The sequence below is a fragment of the Chlorocebus sabaeus genome, chromosome X (genome assembly GCF_047675955.1).
Source record: "Chlorocebus sabaeus isolate Y175 chromosome X, mChlSab1.0.hap1, whole genome shotgun sequence".
In the NCBI taxonomy this organism is placed as follows: Eukaryota; Metazoa; Chordata; class Mammalia; order Primates; family Cercopithecidae; genus Chlorocebus; species Chlorocebus sabaeus.
In genome coordinates this window covers 142453666-142479367 of record NC_132933.1, presented here as the reverse complement: position 1 = coordinate 142479367, position 25702 = coordinate 142453666, and the positions used below count along the sequence as shown (strand labels likewise).

The 25702-nt window shown below is 37.9% G+C and overlaps 1 protein-coding gene across 6 annotated transcripts in view; it reads right to left on the bottom strand.

Moving 5' to 3' along the window:
* MID1 (midline 1) overlaps window positions 1-25702 on the bottom strand; it is a 381575-nt gene that overhangs the window by 31555 nt on the left and 324318 nt on the right. For all 6 annotated transcript variants that reach the window (XM_007991004.3, XM_007991003.3, XM_007991002.3 and 3 more), the window contains exons 4-6: window positions 23358-23465; window positions 9815-9963; window positions 2300-2427 (exon numbers count right to left, since the gene is read on the bottom strand). In XM_007991004.3, coding sequence (XP_007989195.1) covers window positions 2300-2427; window positions 9815-9963; window positions 23358-23465 — 385 coding nt within the window. The remainder of the gene's footprint in view (window positions 1-2299; window positions 2428-9814; window positions 9964-23357; window positions 23466-25702) is intronic.

Here is a 25702-nt window from a genome sequence, read left to right as displayed (position 1 = left end):
AATAGCAGGTACCCCATATGGCCTTTAGTTTGAAATAAACAGCCATCGGGATGAAATATGGTGTATGTTACAATTCGGTCCAAACTACTTTCACAATTTCCCCTTTAATCAATACTTTCGCATTCCTATAGAGATTAAAATGGGCATATGTTGTTGAAATACTATGAAATAATTATTGGGAAATGGCAAGGGCACATTCTTGTCAATAAGACTGATTCTGGGCAGAATGGCCATGTGCCTAGGCAAATACTTAATTTTCCAGTCTTTTCTGCCCTTGGACATGACCTTGTAACACAGATATGGCCCACCAGACATAAGTGGAAGTTTGCTAGGTGGGTCTTCTGATCAAGTTTTTCGTTTTTCTGATAAACAAACTTCACTGGCAGAGCATTTTGTCCATCGTTTCCCTTCCACCCCTTTCTTTTTGCCTAGAGCTTGAGCACAACACTTGGAGGTGGAGTAGTCATGTTGTGATCATGTGTCAGAAAGGCAACACAATGAAGCTGGCAGAGGAGGAAAACAGAAAGAGCCTGGGGTCTGAGGTCATCACTGAACCACTGCTCAGCCCTGGAACACAGGCTTCTCTTCTGTGTCTATAATACAAACACTCCTTGATGGTTTTATTCACTGCTAGTTGGATTTTTTGTTGCAACTTGACTCACTCCCAAATGATATTAAAAAAAGGAGATTTTTAACAGGATGCCATTGTAAAAAACAGCTTAGCCGGAGAAAGTCTAGATCTGCACTGTTCAATACAATAGCCATGAGCTACATGTGGTGTTTTAAATTTCAATTAAATTTAGTTAAAGTTAAATAAAAGTAGAAATTCACTAGACACACTTCGAGTTTTCAATAGCCCCATGTCGGATTCAGCTAACACTGGATAGTACAGATATAGAACATATCTATCATCATAGAAAGTTTTATTGGATAGTGTCAGTTTAAATAAATCTCAGCATTAAAAGCTTACATAGGAGGGCATTATGTACACAAGTATTTGAAACCAAGTTTAGTTCCATACGGTAAATGCTTTTTTTAGTCAATTTCTTTCTTCCTTAATAGGAGCGGTATGTTTGAAAGAGAGAGTTACATAAGATAAGAAGTTTGTGGAATGCCTGCCTTGCTTGACAGTGCAGAAAGGCTAAAAATAGCACATTGGGTCCTAGCAAAGAAAAAATGCTCATCTTCTGGGTATAATGCTCCCTGAATATAGAACTCCTGACCTTCTATCCACAGACTGTAAAAACAAACATCACACAATATTCCCTCTCTCCTGCCCCACCTTCTTCAATTGCTTTCCCACAAACATGTACACACAGAATTGGAATTGAGAAGCTCATGTCACGCTAAGTTAGGGATGTAGTCTCTTGAAGGCTGTAGGTCTTAAGTGCAGTGCACATCTGGCTTCACTGTGTACACTGTGCTTTCCTGAAGTCACAGGCACTGGTGGCTTTGGCTAACACAAATAAGGTTGTCTAAACAGTCCAAATTCTATCAGTGTATGTTCTCAGTTCCTGCTTTAGAAGCTGACAGCAAAGAAAAATTTAGAAGCATGGTTAGGAATAGGAGTGGCCTGAGGTTTTTGTTGTTTTGTTGTTGTTTTTGTTTTTTAAGCTCAACCAAGGGAGAAACAAAACAAAACAAAACACCAACCAGGAAGCACACTGAAACACAGCACTAGGAATTCCAATGTGAATTTGAGACCTTTGCCATGGTGACTTTGCCAAGATGAAATTCAGTCTTTTACTAGAAGGAGCAGAAGTTTTTGGAGTTTGTACAGGTCCCCCCCAAATTCTAATTCTGTCACTCCCTAGTTATCTGATTTCCAGCAAGATGGCTGATCTCTGTCATTTGAAAAATGGGGATTATAATGCTTTACCTCAACTTGATGTTATGCAAATTAAAACAAGATCACAAATACAAGGAGATGAAGCAGTGCAGACAACCAATCTGTTAGCTGCCAATTTTTTCTCTGCTAATGTATTGTGAGTTGCCTTACTACCATGATATGAAAAATACCAAAGAGAGAGATTATTTTTAGCACCCACACCTTGAGAGTGAGGGAAACAGTGGTAAGTATGCTTTTAATGATTGAGATTCTCCTTTTTCTCCTGTCCCCAGTTTAGTCATGGGCTGTGTTGTTTTGGTTAAAAACAAAGGGAAGTGCACAGAAATTGTTTATGGAAATATTAGTGCCATTCCTAGGTCAAAAGCCCATTCCTCTGGTTATTGGGGAATAACTGATCTGGTGGCAAAGTGTTTATGTGGACAATATTAAAGAGAACATAAAAGACAATACCTGTAAGGTAATCCAGACATTCTAGCAATTTCTTCTCTCGGGAAAAATCTAAGGCAAAGGTGTCAAATGTGTCATTGAGGTTGATTTCAGGAATTAGAACCTGGGAGGATGCAGTTGCCATGGAGACTCTGTAACGTAAACAAAACAATGTTTTAGAAATGTCAAGATGACTTTCAACATCACTGCATAGAAATGAAAAAAAGGAAAAGAAATCTCTTTTAAAAAGTGCTTTTTTACACATGAGTTTTAAGAGGCATCTCAAAATGTCACAACACAGTAACATAAAACAAATGAATGCAAGCTTTAAAAAAAAAGTGAAGGAATTGGAGAAAACAACAGACTTGCTTGCCCTCTTCCTTTTTACTATCAGAAAAAAAAAATTCCCTGTGAAAGCAAAAGAATATTCATATATCATGTTGCTGTGTATTTAACAGTCTGGCCTGGTCACATCTAACCCCAGCAAGAAGCGCGTAGCTCCAGGCATTTCTTCACACATCTGTCTGGGAAACTGTTTGTTCCTTTCAGACACAACCCTGCTCCACTTCAAAGGGGAGTCTCCAAAATTTCAAACTGCATAAAAGACAAAGTGAATATTAAAAAAGAATGTTTCCAGATATTGGATTAGTTAAATCAATTACTAGCCCCTCTCTAAAATAAACATTAAAAAGGGAGTTTTTTGTCTGGCTCATTTTCTTTCTCTTTGTATTCATTTTCTTGCACCATATTCCCAGCAGATGCTGTGGAAAATATTCATGAGCTTTCTCACAAATTCCCCCACTGGATGTACTATTTCTCTTCTTCATTTAGGTTTTCTGGTTAGAGTTCTCATGTATAAACTAAAAAGCAAGGCACTGGTGTGTCTCAATCTCCTTCTATGTACTCTCAGGTTGATCTGGATGGTTCAGTTATTAATAATGAACACTTTGATTCAAAAATGCAAGTGATTCTCTTAAAAACAAGAGAATTGTGGCATGAAGCATACCATTTCTGAGCATATCAAATGATGCTGGACTAGTAGTCTTGTTGAGTTTGGTATTTTGTTAAGTTCCATAAACAATACTTTTAAGAGCTATTATACGCAGAGTATTGTGTAGGGTGCTGGGAATTTTTGAGCAAAGAAACAACCTTGAAACAATTTAGTACTAAATCTAGTTACTTATTTTCTAATTAAGAAAATTGATGCTCATTTACACAAGGCCACAAAGCTAGCTGGCAGCAGCAAGCAGGAGAATTTCAGATCCGTACTCTTCTATTTCATCTAGAAAAATTTCAGGCCAGTTACTCCAAGGGTTATATGTCCTTTTGAGTCTCTTAATGGCTCTTAAAGCTTTGGATTTACAAATATAAAATATCTTGGCTCTAAAAATTACACCTGTGGGTATATCTATACAACGGAATATTATTCAGCCATAAAAAGGGATGAAACACTGACACATGCTACAATGTGGATGAAACCTAAAAACATTATGCTCTGTGAAAGAAGCTATCAAAAAGGCCACATATCGTATGATCCATTTGTATGAAATGTCCAAAAAAGGCAAAAATTCATAAAGACAGGGAGTAGATTGATGGTTGCTAGGGGCTAAGAGGGGAGGGGAGATGGGGAGTAACTGCTTAATGAGTATAAGGCTTACTTTTGGTATGATGGAAGTGTTTTGGAACTTGATAGAGGTGGTGGCTACACAACAATGTCAATGTTCTAAATGCCACGGAATCGTGCATTTCAAAATGGTTGTTTCTTTTGAAGTGGAGTCTCACTATGTTGCCCAGGTTGGTCTTGAACTCCTGGGCCCAAATGATCACTCTTTGGGAGGCCTTGGCTTCCCAAAGTGCTGGGATTACAGGTATGAGCCACCACACCCAGTCTTAAAATGGTTAATTTTATGTTGTGTAAATTTCACCCAGCTAAAAAAGAATATACCTGTAAAATGCTCAAAATTCATAGAAATATAGTTTCTATAGTTGTATTTCTGGCAGATTTTCAGTGTTGTACAGGAGGGAAGGAGAAAGGCTAATCAACAACGTCATAAACGTAATGATACTGGGATTGAAAGATGCAAGTGAAGAGGCATAAGCTCTGGAAACAAGAGCTTCAAGTGTTTGAATGAGGGTAGAGAATCTAACTGCATCTTCTGACCCTTTCACCAACAAGTAGTGAATAGTAGTAGAGTTGAGTGCTTTTGTTGACTAAATATTGCACCCTGGGGAATTGGGCTAATTAGTGTTACAAACAGCTGCTAATTTAGACTGATGGATACAGAGACGGTTGCTAGGCATTTTTGATTGATGGTCAAGTTATACTTTTAAAATGCTTTCCTTATGAGCCATGAACACAAAAAGTCCTTAAACTTCACAGAGGTCCTAGGATCATTCTCAACACATATTTATGAAGTCCTTAAACTATGCTACATACCAAAGAGCCCAGAACATATGCATCGATGCAGAAAAGTTAAAAGAAATGCTAAGGTGCCATTTGAACTCTTAAAAGATATTGCAAAGTGAAACGCCAATTAATTCTCTGTCATAATGTCCGGCAAGGAGAACTGCTCTGAGCTACTGGGAAACAAGCACTAAACTTGCAATTGCATTTCCCTCGCTTTAGCAGTTCCCCTGCCCACTGGCAGAAGCCTCTTTATTCAGGCTCATCCAAAATAGATTTTGTTCCCAAGTTTCTCCTGGTTCCATGGTCTACAAACAATTAAATAAAACATTTTAAATCGAGTGACACTGTTAATAATGTCTACCATCTTGATGGTAGGAACTTTGTTACATGAGAACCAAAAGGATCAAAGTTCCTAGCCTGGGAGGCAAAGGCTGACAGCAAGAATCAGTGGAGATTCCTGCAGTTTTTAACACCTACACATTTGTTTCTTGATGGAAGGAAAGATACCTATCTTTGGCTACAACTTCAAATTCCTAATTGGAGTGACAGGCAAGGGAAAATCTGCCAAACTCAACATTTTAGGCCATGTTTTTATTTCCCAAATCCTTATTGCCCATCTTCTGGCCTTTTGGATAAGTCGCCAAAATCCACTAGGGCTGTTAGTGCTATGACACTTTCTCAACTTCTTGCTTTACAGCCATGTCTGGGACACATGGGGCCAGTTTTCCAGAAGGTGGACGTGTCTAGAGCTATGCTGCTCACAAGGCTTCTGCCAAACAATGTGCATCACCAAAGTAAAACCCAGTGAAGCCTCATAGTAACAAGATAGGTTTACTTTTGTCAGCCCAGGAATTCCCAAACACATTTGGCCTTGAAAACGTGCAGTTATCTTAATGCCTATGAACACCCTGCAGACACACTTCCAAAACCACTTATCAGATATGTTCTAATTCTTAGAACCAAGCAACATCTTTTTGGAATTGACAACTGGAGTTCTTGGCTTTGTATTCTGGAAAAGATCCTTGAACTGCCTATCATAGTGAGGAACAGAAGAATCACCTTGAGGAGTCTGAGAACCTCCTAGGTGCTTTGAACAATAGGTACTATTCAGAGGGAATTTTCTTTTTTATCACCTTCTTGATACAGGTAAGTTACTGCTAAAAGTGATTTTAATTCTAGATTCTTCATAAGCAGTAGACCAACTTTCTTATGCCTGGACTTAGTGAATAGTTTTGCTTATTTAACATAATGCTATAAAGGTGCATATACAATCACACCAAAGACCTATCTACTAGTGTAGCTTGAGAATACAGTACATTATACATTTGCATTCATCTAGTGAGTGCGAAGGAGAATTAGTATTTGTTGCATGTTCACCTTGTGACAGAAACTAGGCTAATGTTTCTACTACATTATTGCATTTTATCCCCACAATAACCATCTTAGGTAGGAATAATTGGTCCTGTTTTATAGATTTATGGATTCATTCATTCATTCACTCATTCATTCATGTCAGGCAGCTTGCAATGTGCTGGGGCTATAATGGTAAAAACAAGGTGACTAGGGTACCTGCCTACTTGGAGTATATGAGCAAAATTAGCCAATGTTAATGAGCAGCCTCAATGCTATCTATAATTACTAAGCAATTAGCACAGAGCCAAACAATCGGTTCCAAAGCAAAAGCATCTCCTACAATGTAAAACTTGAGGCTCTCTCCCCTTTTGGAGTTGTTTGATGTTTCTGAAATGAAAAAATTTTTTACAGTTTTGATTCAGCTTGTAGGAGGACATATCCACTTTAAGTGACTTAATGATGCAGAAAATCTCATCTAAGTCTCACTTCAAGAATGCCTGCAGGATTAAAAGTTTGTTCTGGGATTCACACCTGAATTGAAGAATAAAGATTGTTTGGAAGTATACAGAAGCCAAAGCCCAAGGCAGGCACAATAGGAGACAGAAGAAAGAAGTCATGTCCTAGAGAAGAATGTTAAGTGACAGGTTGATGAACAGGGGCAGGTAGACAGAGAGTAGCATCGGAAAAAAGACACACAAGGCGGGCTAGACTCACATGTTGAAACCTGAAACGTGAAAATAGAGATCCAACTAACACTCATGGAGTAAGGAACTTAAAGCAATGTTATCACAACAGTGACAGCTATTCTGAAACCAATTTTTTAAAATAATTTTTTATTAGTAAAAACAATTCTTTTGTGGGTACATAGTTGGTGTATGTATTTATGGAGTACATGAGATATTTGACACAGGCATGCAATGTGAAATAAGCACATCATAGTGAATAAGGTAACAATACCCTCAAGCATTTATCCTTTGGGTTACAAACAATCCAGTTACATTTTTAAGTTTTTTTTAAACATATGATTAAGTTATTATTGACTATAGTCACCCTATTGTGCTACCAAATAGTAGGTCTTATTCATTCTTTCTTTTTCTCTCATTAACCATCCCCACCCACCCCCACTCCCACAACCCCCTACTACACTTCCCAGCCTCTGGCAACCGTCTTTCTACTCTCTATGTCCATGAGTTCAATCATTTTGATTTTTAGATTTCACAAATAAGTGAGAGCATGCAATGTTTGTCTTTCTGTGCCTGGCTTATTTCACTTAATGATCTGCAGTTCCATCCATGTTGTTGCAAATTTTATGGTTGAATAGTACTCCATTGTGTATATGTACCACATTTTCTTTATTCATTCATCTGTTGATGGACACTTAGGTTGCTTCCAAATCTTAGCTATTGTAAAAGTGCTGCAACAAACACAGGAGTGAAGATATCTCTTCTATATACTGATTTCATTTCTTTTTGGTGTGTACCTAGCAGTAGGATTGCTGGATTATACGGTAGCTTAAGTTTTGTTTTTTAAAGGAACCTCCAAACTGTTCCTTAACCCAATTTTCTAAGTAGAAAATAGCTCAAAGAACCATAGTTAAAAAGTGGCAGTGCTAGGATTGGAACCCAGGTCTGCCAACTTCTAGTCTAAGCCCAGTGTCCTTTTTCTATATCCTAGCTGCTGGAAGGATAGAAAGGCTCAGGAATTAACCAAGAGGATTGACAAATAGTGATGGGAGGAGAGGAGATTGTAGAAACAGAGACAAGGCTCTTGGCAAATTTTTACAGGCTCTGTGAATTCAAACTTGACAGAAGCATATTCTTTGTAGAAAGAGAAATCAAAGTCATGTTCCTGCTCTTGATGAGTTGGGTTTGTTACAGAGAGAGCTGAATGGGAGCAGATACATGCCACTGGAACTGAGGAAGATTGTATGTGGGCATTCCCACACCTGTGCTATACTTCAGATGCATATCTTCTTTCAGCAATAACTATTATGGGGTCACATCGTCTCTGGTCACTAGGTAAGAATTTATTCATATGACACTTGGTCGAATCTTCAGGGATTGATGAGGAATGCAGTTCATAATAGCCATTTCATCTGGACATCTCAAAGTTCATAGATGGAGAAAAGTACTCTTGGATTCCGGTTGGAAACTATGACCTAAGTGTAAACGCTATCTATTAGTGTCCTGGGTACACTGGAGTATTAGTGCTATTTGCAGTTTTTAATTTTAGGGTGAATATTGAGCGACTGGATATGGCCCAGGGAAAATAAACACTTGAAACCAAGGAGTCAGGAGGAAAGAAATGGGCCTCTCAGAGTAAGGAGGAGAGCATCTCAAGTACATAACAGGGATGATAGCCAGCTGTTATCCATGTCTTTTAGAAGAGATAAGTATCTAATCAGCTACAAAAGGAATTTTCCTCCAATATAAGAAAGAATACAGTCAAGCTGGTTGGATAGTAGACCAGAGTTGTAAAAACACCGTACATTACTCTTTAAGAAGAGTGAAAACGGAGATGTCGGTGATTACCTCCTCTATGCGATATTTTGAGAATTAGCACAAGTTTCCGAAACAAGCAAGCACTCAATAAACGTTAGTTTCCTTTCTCTTTCTTTGAATAAATTTGAGTCATAAGATAGCGAGTATTTTTTTTCCCTAGACCAGGGATTGGCAAAGTATGGTCTACTGCCTGTTTTTGTAACGGTTTTCTTGGCACACAGCCACACCCATTTGTTTCTATATTATCTATGGCTGCTTTAGAGCTAGCTACAATGGCAGAGTTGAGTAGCTGTGACCAAGACCTTACAACCTGCCAAGCAGAAAAATATTTACTTGATGACCCTTTATAGAAAAAGTCTGCTGATCTCTGCTCTAGGATGAAGATCAGCATGGATGAGCTCTCTGGGGTCTCCTAGAGATAGGATTCTATTATTGCTTTGGATAAAGGGAAGTTGACTCTGAAAATTAGAATGAATGAAGTCAAGGCCATTAGCATCAGTTAGAGATGTCATTTATGTGGCATTGGCTGTACCTGGCCCAGCCTAGTGCTTCTCTTTGGATCCATTAGAATTGCTATAGGTGTTTGTGTCAGTGAAGATGAGTAATCTTTACGCCAATCAAGTATGTGTGCTGAAGAAATACTTATCCCTGCCAGTTTTACTGCTGAGCCAACCATTCAGATAACATCACGTTACAGCTCCCTACCTGAGAATAAAGAGTATTTTAAAAGAAGGCCATATGAGGTTGACAGTTTGGTCCTTTCTCTCCTGTGTGAGTCGGCCTTGACCTTTTCAGGTGAGGCCAAGCTCCTCAACCAAATGAAAATGGGCCTAACAGAGAACAACACCTGTGTGATTTTTTAAAAAAATAGATGAGCCCTGTGATGGAACAAAAGATTCCCTTTAATGTTTTTGCCTTCATTTTGACTCTTTGTTATCAAGTGTACGATAACATCACATCTGAGAGTCACAATAAATGCTGTTTTTGTGCCATCATAAGCTCCCCCTCGTCCAAAAGCAGGTTGATTTTATTCTTTCTAACTGGTGGACTCTTGTTTCAAAGGCCTTGAACTCCAGACTCCAGGCTGTTACTGAAAGGGCTTTCACATGTCAAAAGGAAGCATCTTTAGCTGGAACAAAACAGCTCAAAGACTCTATTCTCTCTGGTACTGAGCCTTGAAAATGAAAATAAAAGCAAGGCGAGGGCAAGACCAACCAATTACACCGCAGATACAAGAGCCCAGCAGCCGGAGAAGTTCCCAGGGGCCCCTGCACTCACCTCTCGGTGATATTCTTAGCAGTCTGTAGGAAACGCGCATGATCATTCTCCTTCAGAGAGTGTTCCGCTTGGGAGATGAGTGATGCCGACCGCTCAATGCACTGTTTGCAGTTTGCAATCTGTTGAGCCAGTTTGCGAAGCCTCATCACCTTGAACAAAAGAGGCATGGAGAGAGATGGTTACATGGGTGGTCTTGCTTAGTGAAAAGGCATCAGGCTGGATCCTTCATTTTGCTGTGTTATCCTTCCATAAAAGTTCAAAAAGTAGGCATAGAGATATATCAAAATATGGAAAGCTCCGTTTTGGGACTCTGGTTTAGATATTCTTTATCTCACTGGAGAAGCGTTGCTAATTTGTTTTATGAGGAAACACTGAATTGTGAATTGCTTCCCTGTTGATGGGAAAAAAAGGTGTTGCCCAGTGGCAACTTACAAAGGGTCACCAGACCTCTTCCCTGGACTATTCCACACAATGACTGCAAGACTGTAGGGAACCCTGGAACTTTCTCTATCTCAGGTTTATCTTCTTCTCATCAAGAAGATAAAATATCTTTATAGGTGGTGAATCTATGGTTTAAGTAAAAACCATTTTCTAAAAAGTTTTTTGTAATTTGTGTAATAAAATCGGGAATGAAAAGCATTAGGTGTTACTATTTCCCACACTACCTAAAACTCATGTGTTAAACTAACAGAAAGGGAGCATTTTTCCCATTGATTAATATTTTTCCTGTTGAGCAGATGAGAGAAAGCCAAAAAAAGCACAGCTGGGCCATTTCCCTCACTGGGAACGTCATTTCCAGGCACTTTGTGCTTACTTGATAACTAGGAACTATTTTGATAAGCATTTCCCAGTTGGGATAAAAACGCATGATTGCTTCACAACCTCCATTCCAATTCCTGATTCTGTCTTGCTTGAAAATGTCCCTCAAACATAATTGACCATAACCTCCGGGGCAGGCCAAGATAAGTCCAAGGTAACCCACTTGACCGTTCGCTCTGGTGTTTGAAATGTGCTGTGAGATGAAGTCCTCTGGCCAGAAGCCAAGTTAAAATTAGACAGCTAATTGAAATTGCCGTGTGCCTAGTGCCCCCAACCACACACCCAGGGACAAATTTCAGCCGGCTTTATGATAATTCTGGAATGGAAAATAGCCCTGGGTGAAAGGGTACGGAGGAGGCCAGTTAATCTGTCTTACTGACAAGGCTGGCTCAAGGCTCCCTCCAGAATTCCTGCTAATTCCAAGAAATTCCTTCTTTCTCCAAGTCGTCATTACTATCCCTGTATAACTCTAATCTAAGAAAAGGAAGGAAGGAGATGTCAGAACTTGAGGCCTCTAAGGAACATCCAATTCCAAGTATGTACTATAGCAAACAAAGGAAATTCATACTGAATTAGAGGCAGCAGGTACAAAATTTCAGGCAAGGGTGAGAAAAATTCCTGAAAGAGTCAGAGAATGAAGTGTCAAAACTTTGGGGCAAATAATATATGATTGTGAGCCTGGTAAAAGACTTAATGCATTGTAATTATAGTTACTGTCCCCAGTGGATTAACTGTATTCATTAGTGGAATAAAATAACACTTATTTTACACCAAATAGAATTTAGCCTCTGGCATCATTCTATCTGGAGGCAAAGCTAAGGAAGGCATCCAGTGCAGTGCAGGATATTAGAACATGTTCATAAGAAACTGTGAGAGGAAGGAAAATTCCAGAAGGAAAACTAATTTACAGTCCATAGAACAAACCAAGTGAATGGAATATTTAATCACACAGCATAAAGAATCATTTAAATTACATGGCAGAATTGCAGATGTTTAATACAATTCCAACAAAAGAAAATAAGGTCAAAATATTCCTTTAGAATAACTTCATGACAACTACTTATCCTTTAGATATGCCTATTAAAGACCACACACATTTCAAATGCGATGATGCTTGAACTCCAGTTTCTTTTCTTTTTCTATCATGATATTGAACATTAAAAGTGACATAACAGGAAAAAGAATAAAAGAGCTCTAAATCATGCAAAAATTAAAGCAAGACAAAATGAGAGTCTCCTGTGAAAATACTGGAATGTTCTACAGAGAACAATTTTGGGCATAATTTTAGTTATAGGTTAGTGGACAATTTCATCTGATACAACTGATTTGAGCTTTGCAAACCTAGTGTGTAAAATAATCAGCTGGGGATCATTTTGAAAGAAAAACAGTAGATGTTTGGGTTATTCTCCAATATTTGAGTTAAGGAGTTGTAATTCGCAGAGCAGGAGGAATTTGCATTTCAACAAGCAACAAATGTTTTTAAGCCTGCAGGTGATGAATCATTAGGACAGTCAGGACTAGCCTTTAAAAAACCAAATAGAAGAGGAGAAAAGCAAATAGCAGAGTGCATTCCTGGTAAAAAAGGCAAGTTGGGTTTTGTAAAACCTTTTGTGTGTGTGCATGCGTGCACGCTGTATTGTGATGTCATATGTATTTCTTACTGTGGGTTACAGTAAAAAGAAAAAAGAAAAACACTGCTCTAAGTTAGGTGTTCATAGGCTGTGATTTGTGGGCCAAATCAGCATATGGCCTGTTTGTGTAAATAAAGCTTTATTGGCACACTACCACACTTATTGGTTACACATAATCTATGGCTGCTTTCTTGCTACAATGTTGTGCAGAAGTGAGTTGCTGCAACAGAGACCGTATGGCAAAGCCTAAAATATTTATTATCTGGCCCTTGACAGAAAAGTCTGCTGACCCCTGGCTTAAATGATTACAGTCAGATGGCCCTGATTTGCAGCACACTCTGAAATACTGTCCTACTTGTCACAGCACTTCAAACTCAGACACCCAGCATGGAGTGAAGTACTTAGTTTTCCATTAGACAACACTTTTTAATGTATTATTTTTCAAAGCTGACAAGGTGAATAAAATTTGATGTTTAAAAAATATTAGATACTGACACATAAAAGATTCTGTATATGTCTGCCTTAATGCTGCAGGGGAAATGTTTTCCAGTCAACTCTTCATTTTTCCTTTGGGAAGTGAGATTACCACATTGTAACTTTTGGAATTCACTCTGTACTCGTCATGGAAATAGTTTGCCTGCTGGAATCTCCTTTTAGCAGGGACACAGGCCTGTTTATATCATTTTATTTGCTGTTTATTATACCTTACACATTCTTTTAAAAGCTGCTTTATTTTGCTCGAAATGCATTTTAAACACTTATTTTTATATAAATGCTTTTTATATGTATGTAGGATATACACTCCAAAACAACTAGGTCCAAACAATGCATCCTCAATTCACACAAGTATCTGAACTGAAGATGAGCCCTGTTCTCACTATCTCTTTAAGGCCATGGAGAGCTCAACATTTAGTCCAATTAATTCTCTTAAACTTTGAAGATTTAGTGTACGTAAAAGGCAGTGAAGAAAAGGGACCCTTATTTTGTTGAGCTTTGGCCTTCAGAAGTCTACCATAGATCTCTGTGTCTGAACATTAAATGAATGAATTCAATCTGGAGTTAGCTGTTTGTGTGTTGACATAAAACTTATCCCTGACTACTGAAAAAAAGAAGAAAATTCTTTCCCAGGGAGCCTCATGGCTTAAGACTCTCCGGTCCATCCACCTATAAAGGCTGTTGAGTTAATTTGTTTCAGAGAATGTACAATGGTCCAAGAGCAGAAATCATCAGTAGGTACTAACACGTAATAACATCACCTGCTTGGTGACCTCCTCAATTGCAGAATTTGAGGTGAGTTTGACAGCGGGGTGACTAGTGTCAGAGATAGACAGGGGCAAAATAAGGCAGTTGATGAAACTCACTTTTGTGGTCTCCACAATTCTGCCTGCTTCTTGCTCCACCTGCCCACTTTCAATTGCTTGTCAGAAGGCTGCACCATCCCTTCTTTAGACTCAATGCCTTCAGTTGCCACTGCCACCCTGGGGTGCAGGGACCCAAGTCCCCCAGTGAACCCCAAGTCCACACTTGCCCTCCCTGTCTGGCACCTCAGATTTCCACGGGTTGGCATTCACAACCTTCCTCTTAAAAACAGGCCTCTGACACAATATGCCCTGGCTAGGGACTTGAGTCACTGTGAGTTTCAGGGTTTGGAATCAACTACTCCTTGGTCATGTGTCAAAGTACTAACTCAAGAGAAAAGGAGTGGGCTCTCATCTTTCCCAAGTAACATCTACTTTCTAAGATTGCCTTCTGAGATAATGTTGCTGAGCAAACGTGTACTTTTTAAAAAGTGAAGCATTCCATACATACAAAAAATTTAAGAATATAATGAACTGTCCTGTACATAGTACCAGGTTTACTAAATCTCAGTATTTTCATCATATGAGCTTCAGAGTTTTCAAAAGGAAGTAAAAAAAGATTTTTTTTTTTTTTTTTTTTTTTTTTTTGAGACAGGGTCTTGCTCTGTCACCCAGGCTGGAGTGTAGTGGCATGATTACGGATCACTGCAGCTTTGACCTTCCAGGCTCAAGCAATCCTCCCGCCTCAGCCTCCTGACTAGCTGAGACCACAAGTAAACCTCTCACCTTGGCCTCCCAAAGTGCTGGGATTATAGGCATGAGCCACCACACCTGGTGGTAAAATATTATTGATAGCATTAAAGCCCCTGTGTGGCACTTTGTAATCTCACTCATGTCTCTCTCCAGAAGAAAAGACCTTCTTGAATTTAGAGCTAATCACTCCCAAACATGTTTATGTACACATACCTAAACAATGTATGGGATTTTTTGGTAGTTTGTTACATTTTATATAATGCTTATCATTACATACAAATAATTATAAAACTTGCTTCTGTTTTTGTGATTTGTCCATGCTAATACGTATCACCCTAGTTCATCACTTTTAATTTCTGAAGACTTTTTCATTATGTAATACACAATTTATATGTCTAATAAACAGGTGAATTGAGATAGAATTTACATATAATAAACAGTACATAAAGTGCAAATTTGATTTTTCAAATATGTATGCACCCATGAAACAGTCACCACAGTCAAGATAATAAACATATATATCATGCCCCCCAATTTCCTCCTGCCCCTTTGTAATTAACTATGCCCATCCTTTCCTATCATCCCATCCCTAAAAGCAATCATTGATTTGCTTTTTGTCACTGTAGATTAGTAGAAAGTGCCGTTTCTTGAATTTCATATGAATGTACTCATACAGAATATACTACTTTCTGTCTGACTTCTTTCACGCACCCTAATTATACTGAGATCCATCCATGTTGTTGCATTTATAACTAGTGTAACTAGTTCATTCCTTCTTATTGCCAAAGAGTATTTCATTGTATGATTATGACATAAATTGTTTACCCATTCATCTGTTGATGGACATTTGGGCCATTTCCAGTTTGGGGCTATCACAAGTAAAATTAACATGAAATTTCACCTACAAGTCTTTTTTTTTTTTTTTTTTTTTTTTTCTTTTTTGGACAGGGTCTCACTCTATCACCCAGGCTGGAGTGTAGTGGCACCATTTCGGCTCACTGCAACCTCTGCTTCCTGGGCTCAAGCGATTCTCCAGCCTCAGCCTCCTGTGTAGCTGGGATTACAGGAGTGAGCCACCAACACCTGGCTAATTTTTGTATTTTTTGTAGAGACAGGGTTTCACCATGTTGCCCACGCTGGTCTCAAACTCCTGAGCTCAAAGCAATCCACCTGCCTCGGCCTCCCAAAGTGCTGGGATTACAGGTGTGAGCCACCGTGCCCAGTCTCACCTACAAGTTTTGTATGGACATAGCTTTCCTTTCTCTTGGTAAATACCTAAATGGCTGGATCATATGGTAAATGTATGCTTACTTAAGAAACTGCCAGCTTTCTAGCAAGTACTACTTTAATTCCCACCACCAGCAGTTTGTGAGAGCTCTGGTTCTTTCACATTCTTGCCAACACTTGGTATGCACCATCTTTTGAATTTTAATCATTCATGTAGGTAGGTAGCAGTATCTCATTGAAATTTATTTTGCATTTCATTAATGACTAATGATACTGAATCATCTTTTCATGTGCTTATTTACTATCTGTGATGGTTAATACTGAATGCCAACTTGATTGGACTGAAGGATGCAAGTATTGATCCTGGGTGTGTCTGTGAGGGTGTTGCCAAAGGACATTAACACTTGAGTCAGTGGGCTGGGGAAGGCAGACCCACCTTTAATAGGGTGGGCACCATCTAATCAGCTGCCAGCGAATATAAGCAGGCAGAGAAATATGAAAAGGCAAGACTGGCTTGGCCTCCCAGTCTACATCTTTCTCCCATGCTGGATGCTTCCTGCCTTCGAACATTGGACTCCAAGTTCTTCAGTTTTGAGGCTCAGATGGGCTCTCCTTGCTCCTCTAGCTTGCAGATGGCCTATTGTGGGACCTTGTGATCATGTAAGTTAATACTTAATAAACTCCTCTCTCTCTCTCTCTCTCTATATATATCCTATTAGTTCTGTCCCTCTAGAGAACCCTGAGTAATACACCATCCACACCTCTTCTTTGGTAAAGTATTCAAATCTTTTATGCATTTTGGTGAAAGGCTTGTTTGTTTTCTTATTAGTGAGTTTTGAGAATTTGTTATATATTCTGGATATAATCCTTTATTAAAATAAATAATTTGTAAATATTTTCTCCTAGTTTGTGGCTGGTCTTTTCATTCTCTTAACAGTGCATTTTGAAGAGGTTTTTAATTTTGATGAAACCTAACATATAACTATTTTATTTTATGGATAATGCTTTTGTCATTTGTATGTAAAGAATTTTTGCCTAACCCAAGGTCAAGATTTCCTCCACGTTTTCTTCTAGAAGTTTTACAGCTTTTACCTTTTACATTTAGATATATAATCAATTTTGAGTTAAGTTTTGTAAATAATGTGAAGTATGGATCAAACTTCATATTCTTACATATAGATATCCAATTGATCCAGCACCAGTTACTAAAAAGACAATCCTTTCTCCACTGAAATTGCCTTTGCATCTTTGCTGAAAATCATTTGTCCATATATGTATGAATCTATTTCTCAAGTCTTTTTGCTGATCCTTTGTTCTATTTGTCTATCTTCATGCAAATACCACATTATATTGATTTCTGAAGCCTTATAATAAATCTTGAAATCAGCTGATGTTAGTTCTCCAACTTTGTTATTATTTTCAAAGTTTATTTTATGTATGTATGTATTTATTTTTTTGAGACAGTCTCTCTCTGTCGCCCAGGCTGGAGTGCAGTGGCGCGATCTCGGCTCATTGCAAGCTCCGTCTCCCGGGTTCACGCCATTCTCCTGCCTCAGCCTCCCGAGTAGCTGGGACTACAGGCACCCGCCACCATGCCTGGCTTATTTTTGTATTTTTAGTAGAGATGAGTTTCACCATGTTAGCCAGGATGATCTTAATCTCCTGACCTTGTGATCCGCCCGCCTCGGCTTCCCAAAGCGCTGGGATTATAGGCGTGAGCCACTGCACCCGGCCTATTTTTCAAAGTTTTAAATGATTATGCTATATTCTTTGTATTCCAATATGAACTTTAGAATCAGCCTGTCAATTTCTATAAAATAACCTGCTGGAATTTTCACTGAGATTATGTTGACTCTACAGGTTGATGTGGAAAGAACAGAAATCATAACTGTTCTGAGTCTTTATCCCATAACATGATACATAGCTTCATTTTTAAGTCGTCTTTAATTTCTCTCAGCAATATTTTATAGTTTTCAAGGTCTTTCAAGTCTCACCCATCTTTTGTTAGATTTATCATTAAGTGTTTCATATTCGTGAAGCTGTTTTAAATGGAATTTCTTTTTTAAAATTTCAATTTTCAGCTGTTACTAATATATTGAAATGAAATTTATTTTTGTATTGTGATCTTATTCTATGTCAAATGTTTCAGTCTTTGCTTTATGGCTCTTTTTTTAAAAAAATGTTTGGTCTAAAAAAAAAATCCCTCCTACTCTGGGATCATATGTGTGTTTTCTGTTAACGTGGTTCTGTTAACAGATATTCTGTAGTTGAGCCATCCTTGTGTTATAGGAATAAAGGCTATTTTGATGTGTTTAATAAAACACTGATGGATTACATTTTATCATATTTTAAAAAATATTTTCGTGTCTATATTCATGAGTGATATTCTCTCACTCTTGATTTTTTAATGTTGTATGTATTTGGTATCAAGAACATACACTCTACATAAAATGTCTTTGTCTATTTTCTGAATTAGTTTATATGAGAATGAGATTATTAGTTCCTGGAACTTCTGTTAAAGTAAGCTATAGAACTATGGGGGGTTGGTGCCATTTTGGGACAGAAATGCAAGTTGAGGGACATTTTTAATGAATGATTAAATGTCTTCTGCTTTTAAATTTTTGGTTTATTCAGGTTTTCTACTACTTCTTTACCTAAGTTTTCAAATTATTGGCATGAAGACATTTATACAATTTTCTTATGTTTTAAAAAGTCTGTATTGTATTTATGATGTATTTGTTTATGTGGCCCCACACTCTTTTTTCTTTCATCGACCTTAACTACAGATTGGTCTTTTAAATTATTTTTTACAAGTAAAACTCCTCCTGATTAAGGGCTGGCAAACTTCTCCTGTAGAGGACCAGATAGTCAATATTTTAGGCTTTGAAGACCACATACTGTCTCTGTCATACATATATTGTTTTTCTTTACTTTTTTAACAACCTTTTAAAAATGGGGGTAAAGGCACTTTTTTACTCACAGATGTTTTAAAACTAGGCTGCGAGTTGTTCTTTACTGACAGCTGTTCTTGTTTGTTTCCTGTTTTTCTTTCATTTACTTTTCTTCCTTTATTTCTTTCCTCTGCTTTCATTGGGTTTATCCGGTTGTGTTTTTTCTAGCTTTATTTGAAGGCTAATTTTTTACTTTTAGTATTATCTTTTTTTGGGTGGCAGGGGACAGGGTCTCGCCGCGTTGTCCCGGCTGGTCTTGAACTCCTGGACTCAAGCAATCCTCTCCTGCCTCAGCCTCCCAAAGTGTTGGGACTACAGGTGTGAGCTACTGTGCCCAGCCTCTTTTTCAAAAGAATTAAAGCCTGTAAGTTTGCCTTCAAATACTTCTTTGCTGCTTACTACTTATGATATATTATAGTTCTTTCACTGTGGTTTACTTCTACATTTAAAAAATATTACTGTGAAGATATATTTATATATGAATAGATTTTAGTTTCCAAAAACTATAGAAACTATTATTTTATTTTATTTTGTTTGTTTGTTTGTTTGTTTTGTTTTGTTTTTTGTGACAGAGGCTCGCTCTGTTGCCCTGGCTGGAGTGCAGTGGCTGGATCTCAGCTCACTGCAAGCTCCGCCTCCCGGGTTCACGCCATTCTCCTGCCTCAGCCTCCCGAGTAGCTGGGACTACAGGCGCCCGCCACCTTGCCCGGCTAGTTTTTTTGTATTTTTTAGTAGAGACGGGGTTTCACCGTGTTAGCCAGGATGGTCTCCATCTCCTGACCTCATGATCCGCCCATCTCGGCCTCCCAAAGTGCTGGGATTACAGGCGTGAGCCACCGTGCCCGGCCTATTTTATTGTTGATAATATCTAATGAGATACAGTGTGTGGTCTTAGAGGCAGGGTTCTATGGTATTCAGTTTTTGAAATTTGCTGAAATACTTCCTTTCAACCAAGTGTATGATTATTATTTTAAAAATGCACCATGCGTAGGTTTTCATATGTACTTTCCTATTTTTTGAGTTCAAACTCAGTGGGCATTTGCCAAACTTTAATGTCACTCAGACATAAAAGAATGCTTTTTGTGGCATTCCCAAGGTGGTGACCAAAACTCAGTTTCCAAATTTCCACTGCAGCTGGATTAGATATCTTTCTAATTTCAATATCTACATTTTTCCCTCCCAATATGCTAATTTGTTGCTTTCCTATATATTTTTTCTTATTTCATTTCCTTCTTTTGTAGCTTCACTTTTTTTGCTCTTTTGAAAGAGAAGTTATTCCTTCATTTCTTTCTTTGAACATCTTAAGACTACTTCTTTTAAAGTCTTTTTCTTATTTTCCTATAAAGTTAATTTTATCTGGGGTAAGATAATGTTGTCTGCTGGTTTTGCTGGCTGAATGTTTAGAAATTTAAGATTTCTTTATATACTTTGAAATTAAACTTAAGAGTTTCAGTTTTAAAGGGAAGTAATTTCTAATTCTTTCCTCTCTCACCCTCCTTGCTCAGCCTACCCTGCTCTGATAGTTTTCCAGTTGCCTTCACCTGGCCCTTGAGGTCATTATTCAGGAATCCCATCCTTATCTCTGTGCTCCTATTCTGTGTGGGTATCAGAAACAGTGCGAACACAGGCTTTAAGCTGACAATGTGACTTTGCTAAAAGCTATGATACGAGGGAGAGGTTGGCAATACTTTTTGACTGAAGCATGAAGCCTTCTACAGCCCATGGCATCAAATAATGAGCCTGATTTCCATTCCTCATCCCATCTGGAGCACTTCTAGGTCCTTTCCCCAAAGCTTCAAGAACTATTTATCCACAAGAGTTGAAGCCGAAGCTACTTTGGCCTCTTCCAGACCAAATCCCAGTAGCCTGTATCCTCAGCCACAGTCATGGCTTTTCAGTTTTGTCTCATTTCTGGCCCGTGGAGATGTTTATCTTGGTTTTTCGTCCAGCTATATCTCTTTGCTTTTGCATTTTATTATGTTCTTTATTACTGACATGTATCTGGAGTAGAACGAGTGCACCAAAGCATAAACTCCATGCATTTCTATGGCTGGAACTTGGGGACACCTGCACTACTCTGATCTAGCTCATGAGAGAAACCCTGGTGTTGGGAAGTCCAAGCTAAGTAAGAGAAGGGAAGGCAAGCTAGCCAGGAAGTTGTGGTGGAGTGCCCTTGTAGGCTGAATAAGGATCCTCAATGCTGCCCACATCCTAATCTCAGGAATCTGAATATGTTACTTACATGGCAAAAGGGACTTTACAGACATGATTAAGGATCATGAGATAGGGATGTTACCCTGAATTATCCAGGTAATCCCAATGTAGTCACAAGGGTCCTTATAAGAGGAAGGCAGGAAGGCCTATGTCAGAGAAGACATGAGGATGGGAAGAGAGGTCAGATTGATGCAAAGAGACCATGAGCCAAAGAATGCAGTCTACCTGTAAGAGCTAGAAAAGGCAAGAAAAAATGGATTTTCCCCTAAAGCTTCCAGAAAGAAACAGCACTGCCAAAACCTTGACTGTCAATTTTGTTTAACCCAGTGAGATCGATTTTTGGATTTCCGAATTTCAGCACACTAAGATAATAAATCTATGTTGTCTCAAAGCTACCAAGTTTATGGTTATTTGTTATTGCAGCCATAATAAACTAATAAGAGTAAGGTACGAAACCTCAATTAGAGAGGAAGAGTAAGTGCTTTTTTTAAAAAAATTATTTATATATATATTTATTTATTTTTTTTTTACTTTGAGATCTATTGCATGGCATGGTGAAAACAGCAAATAAACGATAACTTATTGTACAGTTCAGAATCACTAAGCAAGTAAATTTCAAATGTTCTCACCACAAAAAAAGGCTTTGAGATGATGGATATGTTAATTAGCTTGATTTAGTTATTCCATATTTCATCCACAAATTGTAATATCAGTTTGTACCCCATAAATATATATAACTGTTGGTCAATTTAAAATTAAAAATGAAAATAAACTAATATGTGTATTGAGAGCTAATCTCTGCATGCAACCATGTAAAGATAGCAAATTACCTTCTGTATGCATATGAATAATTACTTCTGACTGTACTTCAGGTGGCCATGTGTCTGAGAACCTGGAATATTTCTGGAATTAAGAGATGTGCACATGTGATGCACGATGGTGATGGAAGAGGAAATATATCCTGTAAGGATTCCAGATGGACACTTAGTACTCTTCTAAATTGGACAATTAGTATGTGGGGAAAAGTAGCTTTTCAGCACATGTGAGTCCTTGGCCAGGGAATAATTTCATGTTAATCTGTTAATCTACAATACCAGCATCAATAACTATTTGATTTCACTATTTTTTCAGATCATTTAAATAATTTATGTGTATAAATATTTTGTAATCTATATAGACAGAGTAATCTAAAACATTGTACAGTATTAAAAGGTACCTATTAAATTTTGTGGAAAACAGAGAAAACCACTTACATTAGCCATGGTTATCTCTGTGTTTCACTTAAAACTTGCTAGTATGTTTTAATTATACATATTTTGTTTTAAAGTACAGCTATGAACAATGATAGAAATACATGAATTTATTGGATCATAAATAAATGCTTCTATTTTTAAAAATCCTTAGAAAAATTATCCTTGGCCAGGCACAGTAGCTCGTGCCTGTCATCCCAGCATTTTAGGAGGCAGAGGCAGGTGGCTTGCTTGAGCCCAGGAGTTCGAGACCACACCCTAGGCAACATGGTGAAATCCTGTCTCTACAAAAAATATAAAAATTAGCCAGGTGTGGTGGCCCATGTCTGTAGTCCCAGCTACTCAGGAGGCTAAGGCAGGAGGATTGTTTGAGCCTGGGAGGCGGCAGTTGCAGTGAGCCATGATTGCGCCAGTGCACTCCAGCCTGGGTGACAGATAAAGACTGTCAAGAAAGGAAAGAAAGGAAAGAAAGGAAAGAAAGGAAAGATAGGAAAGAAAGGAAAGAAAGGAAAGAAAGAAAGAAAGAAAGAAAGAAAGAAAGGAAGGAAGGAAGGAAGGAAGGAAGGAAGGAAGGAAGGAAGGAAGGAAGGAAGGAAAGAAAGAAAGAAAGAAGGAAGGAAGGAAAGAAAGAAAAAAATTATCCTTGAATGTGGCAGAGAATTGGGTAAAATAAAAAGGATCATAAGTATTTCAATAAAAACATGACTAATTTTAAAATAGAATAAATTGATGGGTTCTAAAGTGACCAACAGTTTGTGAATGAATTTTGAATAAATAAGAAACTAGCTATAAAGAATGTATGTAAATTTCTCTTAAAAATATAGTTTGCTATGGAACAATAGGAAATTAAAACATAGAAACATTAGAAAAGAAGTACTACCATTACTATATCCGCAATGGAGTATATGATATAGTGAAACCACAGGGGTTTTGGGACCATGAAGTTATATCTGTATACATTTCCTCAAAAACATGGGCAAGTACTTCATAATTTCTATAAATAAAGTCAGATTCATTTTTAATTTATGTAATGCTATGCTAGTTGTGAGGATATCACAATGAATACAAAATGAACTCTGCCTCCACAGAACCCACTTTCTCATAGACAAGTGAGATAGAAAACAATGGCTATGATAGACAAGACCATTATGCTACCTCCTGGCGCTGGGCAATGGAGCAGCCCTTGTATCACAGGTCTTCACAGGAGACCACAGTACAAAGAAAAGGATGGAGAAAAAACCGCCAAGCAAAGGCCTTTTAACTAAGTCTTAAAGACTTAAGAGGGAATTATAGAATGTATAGAAAAAGAGGGTTCTCAACATTTCCAAAGCCCCTGGAATATATTAGGATTTATTTTCTCCAGGTATGGAATATGAAATCTTCTGCCCTAGAAATCATACCTTCCCTTCTTTGATCTTGGTTCCAATAATTTGTCGTCTTTGCTGAATGATCTCAATGAGAAGATCACACTCCTCTGTCAATTTGGCTTCTTGACGTGATGCATTGACCTACAGGATAAGTACAATGGTAAGTGTTAATTTGGCCTTTGCTTTCAGTTAAATGCTATTTTTAATGTACACTAGGATGTTTCTAGTAATCTCGGAAAAGATATTTTAAATGTTAACTCTTTGATTATGCAGGGATGGCAAATATAGGACTTACATGGCCACTTCCTATCTTGCATCCTTGGAAAATATTATTATCCAGTGACAGCAGTCTTTTGTACTAAGCCAGACTCAGCTGCAGAATCTTTAACATAACATGTACATAGCCATTACCAATTAGTTGGAAATTGATGTGTCATGTGAAATATATTTGCAATTCCTGCTTTTATACTTTAAAAAAGTATCAAATTTTTCCTGTTAAACACAAAAAATGTAAGTTAAAAAAACAACCAATATTATTCTTTTATGGAGGACAGATTACTATTAATCTCTTTTAGACAAATTTTCCATAAGCAATGTAGCAAGCCTGTATCACATTTATTTAACATTTCTTTTAAATACAAACATCAATTTTGTATCTAATCATTATAAAACATAAAAAGCACCAAAAGATGGTTCAATAGTTTATTAATCTTATGACATAATTTAAAATTATATTCCTAGTATACTTCTGAAAGATCAAGGTTCTACAATGAAAGAATACCATTCACATGGAAAGGTGGATCATTACAGAGTGGCTTGTATTTGAAGTTTTTGTGACTCGTATGCAAGGGAGGCTTACAATTAGCTCATTCTTGGCAACTAGGCCTGGGAAATACTCTACACATGCTATTTCCTCCATCTCATGACAATTCTGAAATGCTTATTCACAAACAGAAACCCAGAAACCACAGCTGTGTGAGATGGAGATAGCAGGCATGAGGTTTATTATTTTAACACAGCCGCAGGAGAAGTTGCAATGTTACAAAGAATGACAATGGCATTGATTATTCTAGCATATCTCAGGGAGGAGACATGGCCCAGTCCCTAGCCTTTTTGATTTGGAAGACTTTAACTGGAGTAATTTCATTCTCTATGAATGAGATAAACTGGAAGTAGGGTCATGAGTTCAAGATAAAAATCCACTGATGGCTGTTCACAGAAACCATGTCCTGTTTCCAGAGGCCCAGGATTCCTTGAATTTTATTCGTGATCATTGTTCAGATACAACATAGAGATTACTCAAGACATCTTATTGAGAAGATGGTCATTGGCCATTTGCAGTAAACCATGAGATTATGTCCTGTATCAGTTTAGCAGACAGAGTTATTTGCTAAGTATTTGTTTAATGAACAAATAAAAAAATTAAAAATGCATTGACTGAGAAGTACAAATGTAGAACTCAGGCTAATATTTCAAGGAGGATAATCATTAGGCTTCATTTCTCTTATTGTTCTTTTATGTCATCATTTCTAGTTCCCCTTGAGGTTTCTCAAATAAATTTAGCTGTCTATTGACATATTTTCTTGAAACTTACACTCAGTAAATTTCTTGTGTTTCCTTTTGACCTCCGACTGAATTTAATAACTAACTACAACTGAGTTATGAAAAGGATGGGACCATATTGATAACATAAGCACATTATGATGGAGGAAGTAAAATTTCTAGAAAGTAGCACTGACAAAGCTTCTTTGCTTGACCAAACTTTAGTCTTGAACTTTCTCCTGGGCCCTTCTGTGCACTTCCTTGTAAACCAGTTTTAGCAAGAACCCTGCTGAGTTGGTTTAGCCAGAATCCTCCATCTCCATATCTGATCACTCTCAGTATCTGATTGGGTTCTTCATCCTTCACCATGCCCCGGGGAATGTCTGATCAACTTGGCCTACCTTCAGCAAGAATCCTTTTAGATCGGTTTAACCAGAATCCCCCTTACCCCTGATGTTTCCTCTTAGTAATTTTCCATCCACTTACCACCACCCTGCTCCTTGGCTGTAAATTCCCACTGGTCCACATGACACTGGGAGTTGAGTCCCATTCTATACTGAGGTCTCTTTCCCCTTACTACAATAGTCCTGAATAAAATCTGTTTTTACAGCTTTAAGTACTGTCCAGCTCTAGTTTTTCTTTGTCAGACCCCAGACTTGAAAAGTATCTACTAGAAATAAACCCGAAGAGCTAAGTTGTACTTGAGAATACCAGGTAAATCTGATAGAACGTAAGCTCCATATGCGCAGGGATCTTCAGCTGTTGTATTAAATAAGGTATCTATCCCAAGCACCTGGTGCCATGTCTGGCACAAAATAGGCATTCAAAAAATATTT